The 13,647-nt window shown below is 39.4% G+C and overlaps 1 protein-coding gene across 4 annotated transcripts in view; it reads left to right on the forward strand.

Moving 5' to 3' along the window:
• Positions 1-11,413, forward strand: part of LOC146364410 (mitochondrial carrier homolog 1-like) — a 16,893-nt gene extending 5,480 nt beyond the window's left edge. The window contains exons 2-12 of one of the 4 annotated variants that reach the window (XM_084917150.1): positions 159-243; positions 327-433; positions 1,960-2,019; positions 2,936-2,993; positions 3,641-3,692; positions 3,824-3,883; positions 3,975-4,068; positions 8,698-8,745; positions 8,831-8,898; positions 9,769-9,844; positions 10,473-11,413. In XM_084917150.1, the coding sequence (XP_084773276.1) occupies positions 159-243; positions 327-433; positions 1,960-2,019; positions 2,936-2,993; positions 3,641-3,692; positions 3,824-3,883; positions 3,975-4,068; positions 8,698-8,745; positions 8,831-8,898; positions 9,769-9,844; positions 10,473-10,538 (774 nt within the window). In that variant the 3' untranslated portion in view covers positions 10,539-11,413. Of the gene's footprint in view, positions 1-158; positions 244-326; positions 434-1,956; positions 2,020-2,935; positions 2,994-3,640; positions 3,693-3,823; positions 3,884-3,957; positions 4,069-4,167; positions 9,845-10,472 lie in introns of all 4 variants that reach the window. The other 3 variants (XM_084917149.1, XM_084917151.1, XR_014798901.1) reach the window with 3 other exon arrangements.
• The last annotated feature ends 2,234 nt before the right edge of the window (positions 11,414-13,647 follow it).

Genomic DNA, 13,647 nt, shown 5'->3' on the forward strand with positions numbered 1-13,647 from the left:
TGTTTGTCACTGATTTAAAATAATGATTTCAATATATTTTGGTCAGTTGTTTAAGTCGTCCAGTCTGTTCTTGGAAAACAAACACCTGAAGCTGTAGTTGAATAAAAGAAAATGGTCATGTAGAGAATCTGTTTAATTGAAACTGCTGTTGTCTCCAGGTGGGACATGAGCCTCTTCCCCCGACTGTGGGCACAACTATGTTTGGAAGGAGAGTTTTATACCTGCCCGGCTTTCTCTCTTATGGTGAGTGAAGTGGGATTAATGGATGACTTATTGTCTAACTGGACAAAGTATGAACGTTTTACAGGACATGAATTTGTTTTCAGCGCAGCATATTGTGAAGGTGGATGGAAAGAGAGGACTTCTTCGTGGCCTCTCACCACGTATTGTATCCAGTGCCATCTCTACTGTGGTGAGGAGCAAAGTTAAACAGGTAAGCAGGAAATGAGATTAAGATGGTACAAATGGTACAACCCTTCTTGCTAAGATGAATAAGCAGATGTTTCTCTATAGCTGGATCCATCAGAGGTGCCTGTATAAGTCATTTGAATTAGCAGTTCTGACAGTGTGACCTCCATCAAGAATCTCTGTGATTCAATTTGAACTTAACATTAAACTGAAAATTGAGACAAATATGTAATTCCCTTTGTTATCTTTAGATTTCAACCTGGACAAGCTGGAGTATTGTATTGATTGTAACTCTTTAAAATCTGAAAGAAAAAGAACAAAAACGGAGCTGCATATGTTCTATATGTTCTATTGCAAAGGCTTATACAGAAGCACAATGATGATAGCCAATGATGAGGGCACGCTCTGTACTTTACACAGAGTGTGGGAACCAAACTGTTAAACAGCTGATATTAGACTTTCCTTACCAGCCTTCGTATTAAAAACGAATACGTATAAACACTACACTCTGACTTTTCCCATACTGCAGTGTTACTGAATTATTACTTTAACATGCTGCTGAATGTTTCACGTCACAGTGTTTCAGATACAGCACAGGGTCACTGTGCTTATATTTATGTGGCCCCAGCAGTGCCATGCTGCAAATAAGATTTTCCCCCTGTGTATTTAAATGCCTCTAAAACAAGAGGCATTTGCCAAGTGTGTGAAGATTACAGGCACTCGTCTGACACTATACTGCACTAACACAACTACAGTTTTATGAAATGAAATCAAATTGTCATTGTTTTCCAAAAACCTGTGGATGGAATTTAAGATGATTAAAACTCGAGACATGCCTGTGGTCTCAATGATCTGTAATTGGCTGAAACAGCTCGAACAGAAAGTGATTTATTTACCGCCACCTTACCGCCTATTATTAAAGCTAAATTAATAATATTCAGTGTTGAAAAGAAACCTTGGGTTTTTACCGTTCTCCTGTATGAATCACTAACAGCAAGCTCTCCCAGCTTTGCAGGCTGCTTTTGTCTGGAGGAAAGTCTCCTGAATCAGTGGGATGCCATTTCCAGTGTTTGTGTTCCCTTTTTGTTGTGATGTCCTGACAGAGGACAAGTTATTTCAGGTTTCATGTCAATGTTGTGCTAATGTTTTGGGTTTTTTTTTTTTTCTTTAAATAATATTTTTAATTTGGTTTTTATTGCTGCTCAGTGTTGCTGTCATTACTTGTTGTCAAAATATTAGTGAAGTTCAAAGGACTTACATGTTGTTTATTTGTTACCAGTTACAAATAAGAACAGCTGATGTGCTTAAGTAGGCCTTTGAGAAATGACAGGCAGTAAAGTGTAATCACTGTGCTCACGCATATGATTTTATTTAAAACATGCATAAGAATTTGTGGTTCTGCAAAAATAAACTTGGGTTTTTAAGTGATTGTGCAGGTTGAGCTGTAGATGATTGATGTTGTCGATGAATGTTATGTTCTTTAAATATCTGATTACACTATTGTGTAATCAGATATTTACCGAAGGGTAATCGGAGTTCTTTGTTCAGCAGATAGACGTCCTGTTTAAGAACGGCGACCAGCAGAATTCACTCAGGAAAGTGGTCAAAGAGGTGAGACAACTCTGTGAGGGCTGTTCTTCACTTCTTTCATTTAGAGTGTAGCTGAACTGATGTACAAATGTTTCCTTATTCATAAGTTGTGAAAAAGACAGAATACGGTGATTTGAAAATCATTTAAGCCCTAAATTTAAAGGGTAAATAGTTCAATGATGATCAGTATCAAATGCTGTAACTGATAGATTTGGTTTTATTTGAAAACAATATTGGATCCTTTTTGATTAATCAATGCATTTCCAGAAAATTGTGAGGGCACAGCGTAAAACCTGAAATGTGGTATCATGCCACAAAATATAAACCTTGCAAAACATCTTAGAACTAGTTACTACAAGTTTTCCACTACTTCCTACTGGACCTGGTTTTTAAGGTTTCCCATTGGTTTCCCAATTTGCAAATTAATGATCAAGAAAAATGACCTCAACGCCCATTGTCCGTCAGTAGTGCTAATTATAGTCATTATAAAAAAATGTAATATTTATAACTTATAAATTTATACTGTTTATATATGAGGAAACCTGCCGTCATTTGCAGGACCGTAAATGGACCAAAAGCGAGCTGGACCTCCTTTTGCCTTCAGAATTGTCTTAATTCTTCATGGCAGATTTTCAACCAGGTCCTGAAAGCATTCATCAGAGATTATGTTCCTTAAAAAAAAATGCCAAAAAGTGTCTAGAAACAACCTTCATCCCTTAAAATACTTTTTTGAGAAACCAAATGTTGGTAGGGACCAGAAATTGTGCATAATTCCTGTTAGGAAGTTCTTATATTTTCCCTGGAATTTCTCTGGGCAAATTTGAGACAGGCAAGTGGTGATCAAGTGAAAAATCTGGAAAGCAGAGGATATTTGTAGACATTGTCTTGCTATTTCTGGCTTTGAAAAACGTTCTCTTTACATTGCTTTGTCTCCCAGACCTCACATGAGATGATCATCCAGTGCCTGTCCAGAGTAGCCACCCATCCTTTTCATGGTATGTCAGCAACAGGAAATGTTTATTCTGCCATGAAACATTTCTTTTGAGTAAATAAAAAAGCTATGCAGAGGTTAGTAAAATAAAATAGTGCTGCAGTCACCTTACAGGAAGAGATTTCCTGGTTTGAACTCCAGCTCCTGAGCTTCCAATGGGTTCTGTGGCTCCGCCCACAAGCTAAAGAGACGCATGTTTGTGAGTCTAAAGTGAATGTAGGTCTGAGGTAGATAAAGTGCTCAAAGTTTATAGAACAAAGCACTCTGTCAACATATGATTAAAATGTGACTGTATTCTAAATAAATGTGTGTCGTCAGTATAACTAAAAAAAGTACTGTGTTCTTTTTCTGTTGTTTTTAACTACTGATTAAGTATTTTTAATTGAATTCTGTCTTTACTGCATGCTTTGAAAATTTGTAACTCCTTTTAATGCCTGATTGTGAACAGTGGCCTAAAATGTGAAGGTAGTGATTTGAGTCGTCACATGAAGCAGGAATCTCATGTTGGACTAACAGACTTGTTTACATATTGAACTATTCTGAGGCATCAATCTTTGTTTGCAGTTTACAGTATGTAGCATGTTCCCAGTCCTCATGAAAGTGTTATCTTGTCCGAATGAAATGATCTGATAAACCTTTCTGCGTTGGCAGTTATGTCGGTACGCTGCATGGCTCAGTTTGTTGGCAGAGAAGTCAAGTATGGGTAAGACTTTGGTTTATACATAAATTTCATACAAGTGTTTTGTAGATGAAGAAAGTGGATTAAAAGAAACATTCTACACTCACATCTACATAATAAAGCAAGATGATATTAAAGGTCTGTCTGATTTTTAGTGGGATGCTCAGCTGTATGGTCAAGATTTTCAAGGAGGAAGGAGTTGCTGGCTTCTATGTGTGAGTCATGCTTTTATTAGTACAGTCTGTCCTGCTCAGATATCGTGATCTTTCACCTCCAACCATCATAGCAGTGTTTGTGTGTTTGCAGTGGTCTCATACCGCATGTCCTGGGAGAGGTTCTGTTTCTGTGGTGTTGTAATCTCCTGGCTCACTTTATTAACACCTATGCTGTGGATGAAAGTGTAAGTCTGTCACCTTTACCTATTTCAACAAGCTTTGACAATAAATATAATTTTATAATAGTACTGTATTTTTATTAGGAAAACTATTGTATGTTCTAGGTGGGCACTTGAAGAGCATGTTCAACACCCGCTCTACCTCCTAAGCCACGCCCACCGTTGAGGTTGTGCCTCAGAAGATAGAGCGCCCTTATTTTCCACAAAGCAAAAAAACAGAATGTAAAATGTAGTCAAAATGCAAAAATTAGATAACATTAAGTGGCTCAAGTGTAAAGTGTAATGGACAGTGCAGTGCAGTAAGGGGGATTAAACAATGGGAGGTTGCACACTTGACAGATTAACAGATGAATCTCTGTATTATACGTATTATCCTGTTCATGTGCTATCAAAGATTTCCTGTGTACATTCAAAAACATACCGTAAGAGCTACAATGTGACAAACAAAAGAGCTCTCATGCAACTGTAAAATTCCTGTCATAATTTAAAATCTGTTAATATAATCCAATTTGTATCCCTTCAACAAAATAAGACCAGATTCCTGTCAACAGAGCAAAGGCCCGGAATATTATAACACTTAATTTAGAAAGAAATCTAAACTTTATATAAATGATTGCAAATCTTAGAAATCTATTTGGCCAATGCTGCTAATCATACAAAACGCAAAATATTTTCTTAAAGTTGACACTGGCTATCTTGATGTGATAATGGACTTGCACTTATATAGTGCTTTTCTGCTCCACTTGGCCCATTTCCACACACACAATCTTACAAGTACATTTTTCTATGTCTGAGTGCTTTCTATAGAAAAATATATTTTTGACATCTGACGTTATTAGCCATTTCAGGGTCAAAACTCTTCTTTAAAGAGTTAAAAATGGTCTTTTATCTTCTATAAAATGATAGGTTTGGCTGTTCTCCCAGATGTTCCAATAAAATTTAACTCTGAGGCATCCATGAAAAAGAGGATTCACAAGGTTCAAAGAAAGTTATCTCACAGAAAATGATATGCCATGTTCTGACTGAAGGATTTATAAAAACAGCTAAAAGTTGTAGCTCTGCTATCACTATGAATATAATACAAGAAACAAAACATTCTCATCTTAATGTAACAGTTGAAGTCTTAGTTAGTCGAGTGGTTCAGGGGGTTGGGAAGCTCATCTTGTAACCGGAAGGTTGCAAGTCTTGGTCGTATTGGTTGTTGTGTCCTTGGGCAAGACACTTCACCTACCACCTACTGGTGTTGGCCAGAGTGGCCGATGGCGCGATATGGCTGCCTTGCTTCTGCCCCAGGGCAGCTGTGGCTAAAACTGTAGCTTGCCTCCACCAGTGTGTGAATGTGAGAGTGAATGAATAGTGGAATTGTAAAGCGCTTTGAGGGTCTCGAAAAGCGCTATATAAATGCAATCCATTATTAGTCTGAGAGTCCTTTTTTTTCTTTTCTTTTCTTTTTTTTAAATTTCAACATTCAAATATTTGGCGTCTAGCGGACTGTGAGCCCATGGATTCTAATTACATCGTAAGGTTTTAAAAACTGAGCTTAAAAATGCAGTGCACATGAATAGTGTTAATAAAAAAGCAGAGAGGCCTACAGTGAACATAGATTATTTTTAAGGGGTTTTTAGTATTGTTTGTATTAAAACAAAATACAAAGCATTACAATACATGAAAAAGACAACAGCATTAAAGAAGGAGGAGTTTGGACCCAGAAGCAGGGTTGTTACATCATCACTTAACAAGTGGATAGTCTCATAGACAAAAAGCTAAGCTAAGCTAGTGTTTATGGCAGAGGTATTATTATCATCATCACCAGCTAGACAAAAGCCTGGGCTAGGCTAATGACAAAGTTGCCTTATTGCAAATAAACAACATACAGAAGAGACACACTTGATACATGCAGACCAGTAAGCAGTGTTGGAACACACTGTGGTACCATGCGCTCGAAAGCATCAGTTGAACAGAAAGTAGTGTGATGGTACAAGAATGGTGAGAAAAATGTGATTAACAATGGAAGAGAGACAGACCATCATATAAATGTGGGTCTGTCCTACAGAGAAACTGCAAAGAAAGTCAAGGTGTCAGTGAGTACAGTTTCCTTCAGCATCCAAAGGCTCAGAAACTGTGACAGGAAAGAGGTCTGCAGACCCAAAGACACGACTCAATCAGAGGACAAGTTTCTGAGCGTTAACAGCTGTGTGATAGGCGGCTCACAGGACAACAGCTTCAAGCACAGCTTAATAGTGGTCGTAGTAAGAAAGTCTCAGTTTCAGCTGTGAAGAGAAGACTTTGAGCTGCAGGTTTGAAAGGACGAGTTGCAGCAAGAAAGCCAGACGTCAGAATAAGACAAAGAGGCTTGGCTGGGCCGTGAAACACCACCATTGGACTACTGAAGACTGGAAGAAGGTATTATGGACTGATGGATCACATTTGAAACCTTGTGTTCATCACACAGGATCTTTGTGGTCGAGTAGGTAAAGGATGGTTCCACAGTGTGTGGTATCAACCGTCAAACATGGAGGAGGAAGTGTGATGGTCTGGGGCTGTTTGCTGGATCCAGGGTCGGTGACTTGTACAGAGTGAGAGGCTCCCTGAACCAAAACACGTACCACAGCATTGTGCAGCACCATGCAGGACCCTCTGGTATGAGCTTAGTTGGTCAGGGCTTCATCCTACAGCATCATAAAGACCCAAAACATAGATCCAAGCTGTGCCAGAACTACCTCAGGAACAAAGAACAAGGTGGTGAGCTTGAAAACATGGAGTGTCCAGCACAGTCTCCAGACTTAAACCCCATCGAGCTGGTTTGAACTGGACAGAAGAGTGAAAGCAAAGCAACCTACAAGGTCCACGTTTATGGGAACTTCTGCTACAGATATGGGAGAATATTTGATTTCTATTGTAGAAAGAAGCCACGACTGTCTTCAGCTGTTATATCTGCCAAAGGAGGCTACTCTGATGGGTCAAAGGTTTAGAATACACTTTGGTCTATAAACTGATTCCATGATTTCTTTTTTAACTCCAATTACTTATTTGTGCTATGCTTTCATTTCAGAGTGCAATGAGACATTAAACTGCGTAATTTTCAATAAAGAACTTGAAAATGTGGTGTTCTAAAACTTGTTACTGGTAGTTTATGAGGATTGCTGTGAAATTTTAGCTTCATATACTAGTTGTCTTTTGCATTTTACCAGATAGGTTTATTTTTTCATTTTTTTAATTACCCATTACTCAGACATTTTTATATATGTCTCCTATAATACATACAGTACATCTGGAAAGTATTCACAGAGCTTCATTTGTTCCACATTTTGTCATGTTACAGCCCTATTCATTGTTCACTGCAAAATGTTAAATACAATAACCTATAAAATAAAAAATTCTTGCAAATTTATATTCATAAAGAGAAAAATATAACAAGTACTTAAATATTCACAGCCTTTGCTTAATACTTGAAACACCTTTGGCAGCAATTACAGCCTCATGCCTCTTTGAGAGTGATGCTACAAGCTTTGCATACCTATTTTTGGGCAGCTTATTTCCCATTCTCCTTTGTGGAACCTCAGCTGGGGAGCATCAGTGCACAGCCATTTCTCTCCAGAGGGTTTCAGTCAGATCTCAGTCTGGGCTCTGGCAGGGCCAGACATTCACACAGTAGTCAGGCAGGTTCTCATGTCTCTTTTACTGAGGAGTTGGCTTCACCCTGGCTACTCTACCATGCAGGGCAGGTTGTTGGAGTACAGGAATGGTTGTTTCTGAAAGCTTCTCCTCTCTCCACAGAGCAATGCTGGGAGCTCTTTACTAGAGTGCCCATCGGGTACTTGGGCACCTCCCGAATAAGGCCCTTTTACCCAGATCATGTAGATTGACATGGTCAGACAGTTCTGGTGGTTCCAGACGTCTTCCATTTACGGACGATGGAGGCCACTGTGCTCATTAGAACCTTCAGTGCTGCAGAAATCTTTCTGTAGCCACCCTCAGATCTGTGCCATGATACAATCCTGCCCCTGAGGTCAATTCCTTGGTCTTTATTGATTACAAAATCATCCAGTGATCTATAGTGTCCGGGTACCATGCACATGTTCATATGCCTTATCAACATTTCATTCCTCTGCAGCCCGTCCTGTGAGAGTGGTGGTCCCACAGGAGGATAAACCCACTTAGCTTTTTCATGCTGATCCTTGCCAGGCTGTGAGCTCAGGCTTGGCCAGCAGACGTTCACCCATAAGCCTCTATCCTGTTCCTGGTGGCAGGGTAGGATCCCCGCTGACCCTGTCCCGAGCAGGCTACATTGGACCTTTGATTTATTATACTGCGTAGGGTGTCTGGCTCCTCACCCAGGACCAGTTTGATTTCGAAGACCCTACCAGTAGCAAATTGCACTTGACAACAAAGCTTCTGGGATTACTGGAGCACACAAACCCATCACCCTCACACACCAAAAACGAAAATGATGAATGAAAGAAAACTCATCATTTAATACCGGTGTTTCAGAGACACTTGTATATGTTTACATGGTAATTTGTTGTTTATTATACAAACGATTGTAACTATTGAACTTTAAGTGCATTAGTTTTAGTTTCTGGAAACATGTAAATTCATTCAATAACATTTCCCCCTCTTTACATTTCTTTGCAGTTCAGTCAGGCCTCTGCAGTGAGAAGCTACACTAAATTTGTGATGGGCGTAAGTTCTCTCTTCAGACCATGAAAGGTTTCTCCTGTATGTCATAATTCAGTAATAATGCAGTGTGCGTTTTGTGCCTCATTAGATTGCAGTAAGTGTCCTTACATATCCATTCATGCTGGTTGCTGATCTTATGGTGGTAAACAATTGTGGGTGAGTCATTAAGCTAAACACAGTTATGAACTTAAAATGTAATATTGATTTAAACCTGATGCCGTAGACTCTTTCAAGGTTTATAATTAGCTTTTTATCGCACTCATATTAAATGGTTTCAGCGATTGTTTTTTTTCTCTCACCAACTTGAAACATGATGCTGTGATTGCAGGTCTGTGGAATACAAAAGAATAAAAAGACAAAAGTTGCACAAACCTTCTGGAAAAGGTTAAATTTAGTCAACAAAGATTAGAGAAACTGGAGCTCATATCATTTATAACTTTTTAAGGGTAATTTCAATCAGATGGCAGTTGGATTCCTGATCTCATAGATTTTTTTTCATACAATGATTAAAAACAAAGTGAAGAAATTCTAAATGAGGAACTTACTGTTTTTCATATGACTGCCACATACATGTTTTCTAGCAGCTTAGATTTATATATATATACTACGAAGGAAGGGCTTTAGTATGTGCTTTCCAGGTTATGTCCAATAATTTCAGCAGAACTGAAGTTGTAGAAATATTTCAAGGACCACTGGTAGACAAAGGACAAGCACCAGTGCTCATAACAAAAGTTTAAGTTTTAAATATGTTTACAGATTCCTCCATGAACTGCTCTTGTGTTACCATGTAGGCATTGATTGGAGTCTGACAGCATTTCCAAATCACTAAAGATCTCGAAATCTGACTAATGTGAAGCTCATACAATAAATGGTTCATCATTTTCACACTTGAAGTTTGTCTCCAGAACAGGGGCTTTTTGTGCTACATTAAAGTCTTTATTATGTTTACAGTAAATATGCTTTTAATATTTTTTTGCAAAATAATCGCTGATGCTTCAGTCTGACTGCTGAGCTTTGTCTTGTCAGACTGGCTGCAGGACTTCCTCCTCTGTCGCCCGTCTTTAGCTCCTGGCTGCACTGCTGGAATCACCTGAGCAACAAGGTACACTCACTATGTCACATGGCATTTGATTCCTTAATGCCATTTTATTATTCCATGACCAATTCACTGGAACTCAAAATAGAGGTAATAGAGATGCTGATGGATGCAGAAGCTTTAGGAATGTTCAAATTAACAATCTGTAAAAGAAGGAATGCACTGACTGGTTCAGCAACACCAAAAGGCCTGAAATACCACAGAAGACAACTGAAGAGGCAGAATTCTTCCTTAGATCAGAAAAAACATTCACAGTATGTAGCCATGTCAAGAAAGGAGGCAGTCGGTCTATTACTGTCAAAATCTATAATCAAGAAACACCTTTGTGAAGGTAAATGCAGAGGGTTCACAAAAAAGTGGAAACCACTTGTACACTACAGTAGGATAGTGGAGAGTAAGCAGGACACTGCCTGTCAAATAGGGTGGAGGTAGTGATGCAGCATGTGCATGTATGGATGCCAAGGGAACAGGTCACTTGCTGATAGAAGTAGCAGGATGAACTGCGACGTGTACAGGCCTATGCTCTCTGCTCAGGCAAAGCATACTGCAAAAGCCAGTCAGAAGACCAGAGCTGGAGTTCCCCAGTGCACTATATATTTTCCTATATTCCTTCTCTTTGTCTCCCTCACGCCAGGGTCACCTCTTTAGAGGATCCAGTTTCTTTTTCCGCCGAGTGCCCTTGACCTCCATCGAGGACTAACATGGTCATCGCCACCACCTGCTGGGATGTTCTTCACCTCCTGCTCAGAAACATTTTCCAAAGATATTGATCCCTTCCTTTGTCATCAGCCTGCTGTATCCATCCAGACAGCCACGTGTAGCTGGAGCAGCAGAACCTTTTTTGAAGTATGAGAAGCACATTCATTGTTATGATTATACCAGCTTCTACTCCTTTCCTCCCTGCTTCCAAACAATGCACCAACTATGGGCACCGTTTTGTTGCTGAGACTCACAAAGACATTTTAGAAATGATTCTCACATGAAATGATTTATTTGACTGACTTGCAGTGAGAACAGTACTTCCAAATTGCACCAATATGTTTGTTGGTACCTCTGCTATAGTCTGCAGCACTTTAAATATCTCTGGTTGTTTTAAAACTTGTCATTTTGCTTGATTTTAGATGTTATTAATCCACTGCAGTGTTGAAGCTGAACAGATGATCTGTTTTCAGTTTCTTTGCAATTAAAAACCTTTGTCTTTTTCTTGATGTTGCTCTTGCAAACTGAGTTAAGAGGTAATGCTATTTTTTTAAGTAAAAAATATTTTCTTTAAAAGAGGTTGGAGAAATGTATGAAAGTCAAGAAGCTCAAGATATTATATATGCCAGAGTCTAATAAAACGGAGAAATATGATTTTGAAGTTTGTACAATGTTTTCTTTTTTATCAGTCAGCCTTTAAACCTTTAAACCTTCCACTCGAGTGGTTTAAAAACCTGTTAACAGTCTGTTAGTTCTGAAAGCGTCCATGTTCGCCGATAAATGTGACTGATAAATGAATTCTGCTTTATGTTTGTGACTCTAGTAACAACCCCACCTGCCTGTTTTTATTGATAAAAAATAAAATCTTTGCCACAACAGTGTTCACTTCATATTCAAAATGTGAAATATTATATAAGTTGTATACTGATGCTTTAAGATCCAATCTTAAGCAGTAAATAAGAACATATTGAGGGTTACTAGATATAGAATAATAGAATAGTAAAGAATAGTTCATTGCCTGGGCCACTTTTTTAAACATGAATAAATAACTCACCGTTTTTCTAAGGCAACAAGTTTACATACTTTTTGAAGTTCTCTGAACTAATGAGGTTTTACAGTGATGAGCAGATAATCCATAGGTAAGTTTAAATTAACTATTTGGCTTCATTAGCTTTCTAACAGCCTGATATTCTGAGGCTTTGTAATATAAACACTGTAATAAAGGTTGCGAGCTTGAGTGCTACAGAACATCAGAGCTGATAATAAATGACGCCTGTAGTGTTCCCCCAACACAGGACGGCTCTGTTTAAAAAGTCCTAACCTCTGATCAATCAATCAATCAAGACTTTATTCGCCACATGCAGGTTGCCCTGCAGTGAAATGTCCCCCCCCCCATACATACACAACACAGACATCACATGGGGTTACAGGTCGGAGATCGGTAGCGTTACAGAAAAAAACACTGAAATATACACTACAATGGGAAAGTACAAGAGGGAAAAAAGAGACCTCTACTCATGCTGGGCTCCTGGGAGGACAGCATGAGAACAGGAAACAAAAAAACTCCTCTGCACAAAAAGAAGCACATGAATGTCCACAGCACAACATTATGGAAGACGTGACAAGCCACAGGGTTGGGTAGGGGGTGAGGAATAGTTCGAAGCAACACAGCAGCCATCCTGCCCAGCGCTACCATTCCAGCGCGGGCTCAGACCCACCGTGTTCCCCAAGAGGGAGCAAGCATCGAAGGCGTTTGGAAAGGGAGGGGGGATGAGTGTGTCTGCGATCCTGTGGGACTTGAACAGTAAGTAGTATAGAGCCTGATGGAGCCCAACATTTACTACCTCTGTTGTCCAGTCGTCTACCCTGACTCGTCTGTTAAGAAAAGAAAAAGCCAGTAACACCTGTGCACTTGGTAATTAACTGGGCCCAGTTTAGTGGCCTGAACAGCAGGCCCTGAGGTTCTGTAACTTTTAAAAGGCTCCAGTAACCTGTAGGAGCTATTTAAACTGAGGATGAATATTCAGGGTTTGCTGTTTCACAAATGGTTAAAAAGAGAATGTCTACAATTTAGACTTTGGTGGATATTACAGGATATTTTATTAAAGCAGTTTGGCATGAGCAGAGCAGAAGCAGAGTCAAATAATAATAAATAATAAGCTGTTTGCATCATGGTGTTTCATATCCATGTTTTTAATCACAAGGTGGAGAATAATACTCAGACGAGACCCAGACACGGACAATGTCAAGGACTGGAGACTAGTTCGTGACATCGGTCATTCGACCATGGTTCTTCTTAGAAAGAAAATAACTACAACAACAGTGTTTAAGGGTTTCAGCACCTTTGTGTTTTTTGCATTTGACAGTGTTGTGATGGCTGCCTTTACAGCAAAACAGCACTCCTGCTTCCCAAGCTCTTCAAATAGCTGCACAAGCTGTCAAATTGTATTGTTTTGGTTTCAAAGATGAAGCGTTCTTTCCATAGTCTCACCTGCATCACCCCATTGTGTTCAGAGTGGAGGTAGGGCAGGTAGGTGATCTTTCCGATCCTTTTTGGATTTCCAGTGAGCAGTGGATAGGCAGCAGGTGAGTAGTAGCAGATAGCAGACCAGCTTCAGACAATCTGAGGAAGTAACAGGTTAGCGTGGGGAGTGATCCAAAGCACCGGTGACAGGAGACACAAGGAGCAAAACACTTAGCACAGAAAGTTACGAGGAGTTTAAAGCAAGCATAGAGGCCGATTTAGCAGTACAGAACATCTGACGACCTGGCGAACGTCTGAGGAGGTCCTAAATACATCCAGGGTGACTGCTGCAGATGACCAGGACCATGACAGATGTCACTTTGAGACAGATGCCCTCGATCCGTGTGACAATGATTGAAAAGATTTTAAGGTGCCAAGTCTATAAAGTTCTAATCTCAACAGGTTTGTCCAATAAGAAAAGATAGTTTCATAAGAAACTAAATTCACTTCCAGCCCTATTTTATTGAACAGGAAGCGTTTTCACAGGGTTACACATCCATAAGATAGGGGGTGTTTGCCGTGTGATGGAGTGATACTGTGGTTTAGTCTCAGGTCATACTGCTCATTGAACAAAAAACACACAAAT

The sequence above is a fragment of the Perissodus microlepis genome, chromosome 20 (genome assembly GCF_051167445.1).
Source record: "Perissodus microlepis isolate ML-2025 ecotype Zambia chromosome 20, ASM5116744v1, whole genome shotgun sequence".
Taxonomy (NCBI): Eukaryota; Metazoa; Chordata; class Actinopteri; order Cichliformes; family Cichlidae; genus Perissodus; species Perissodus microlepis.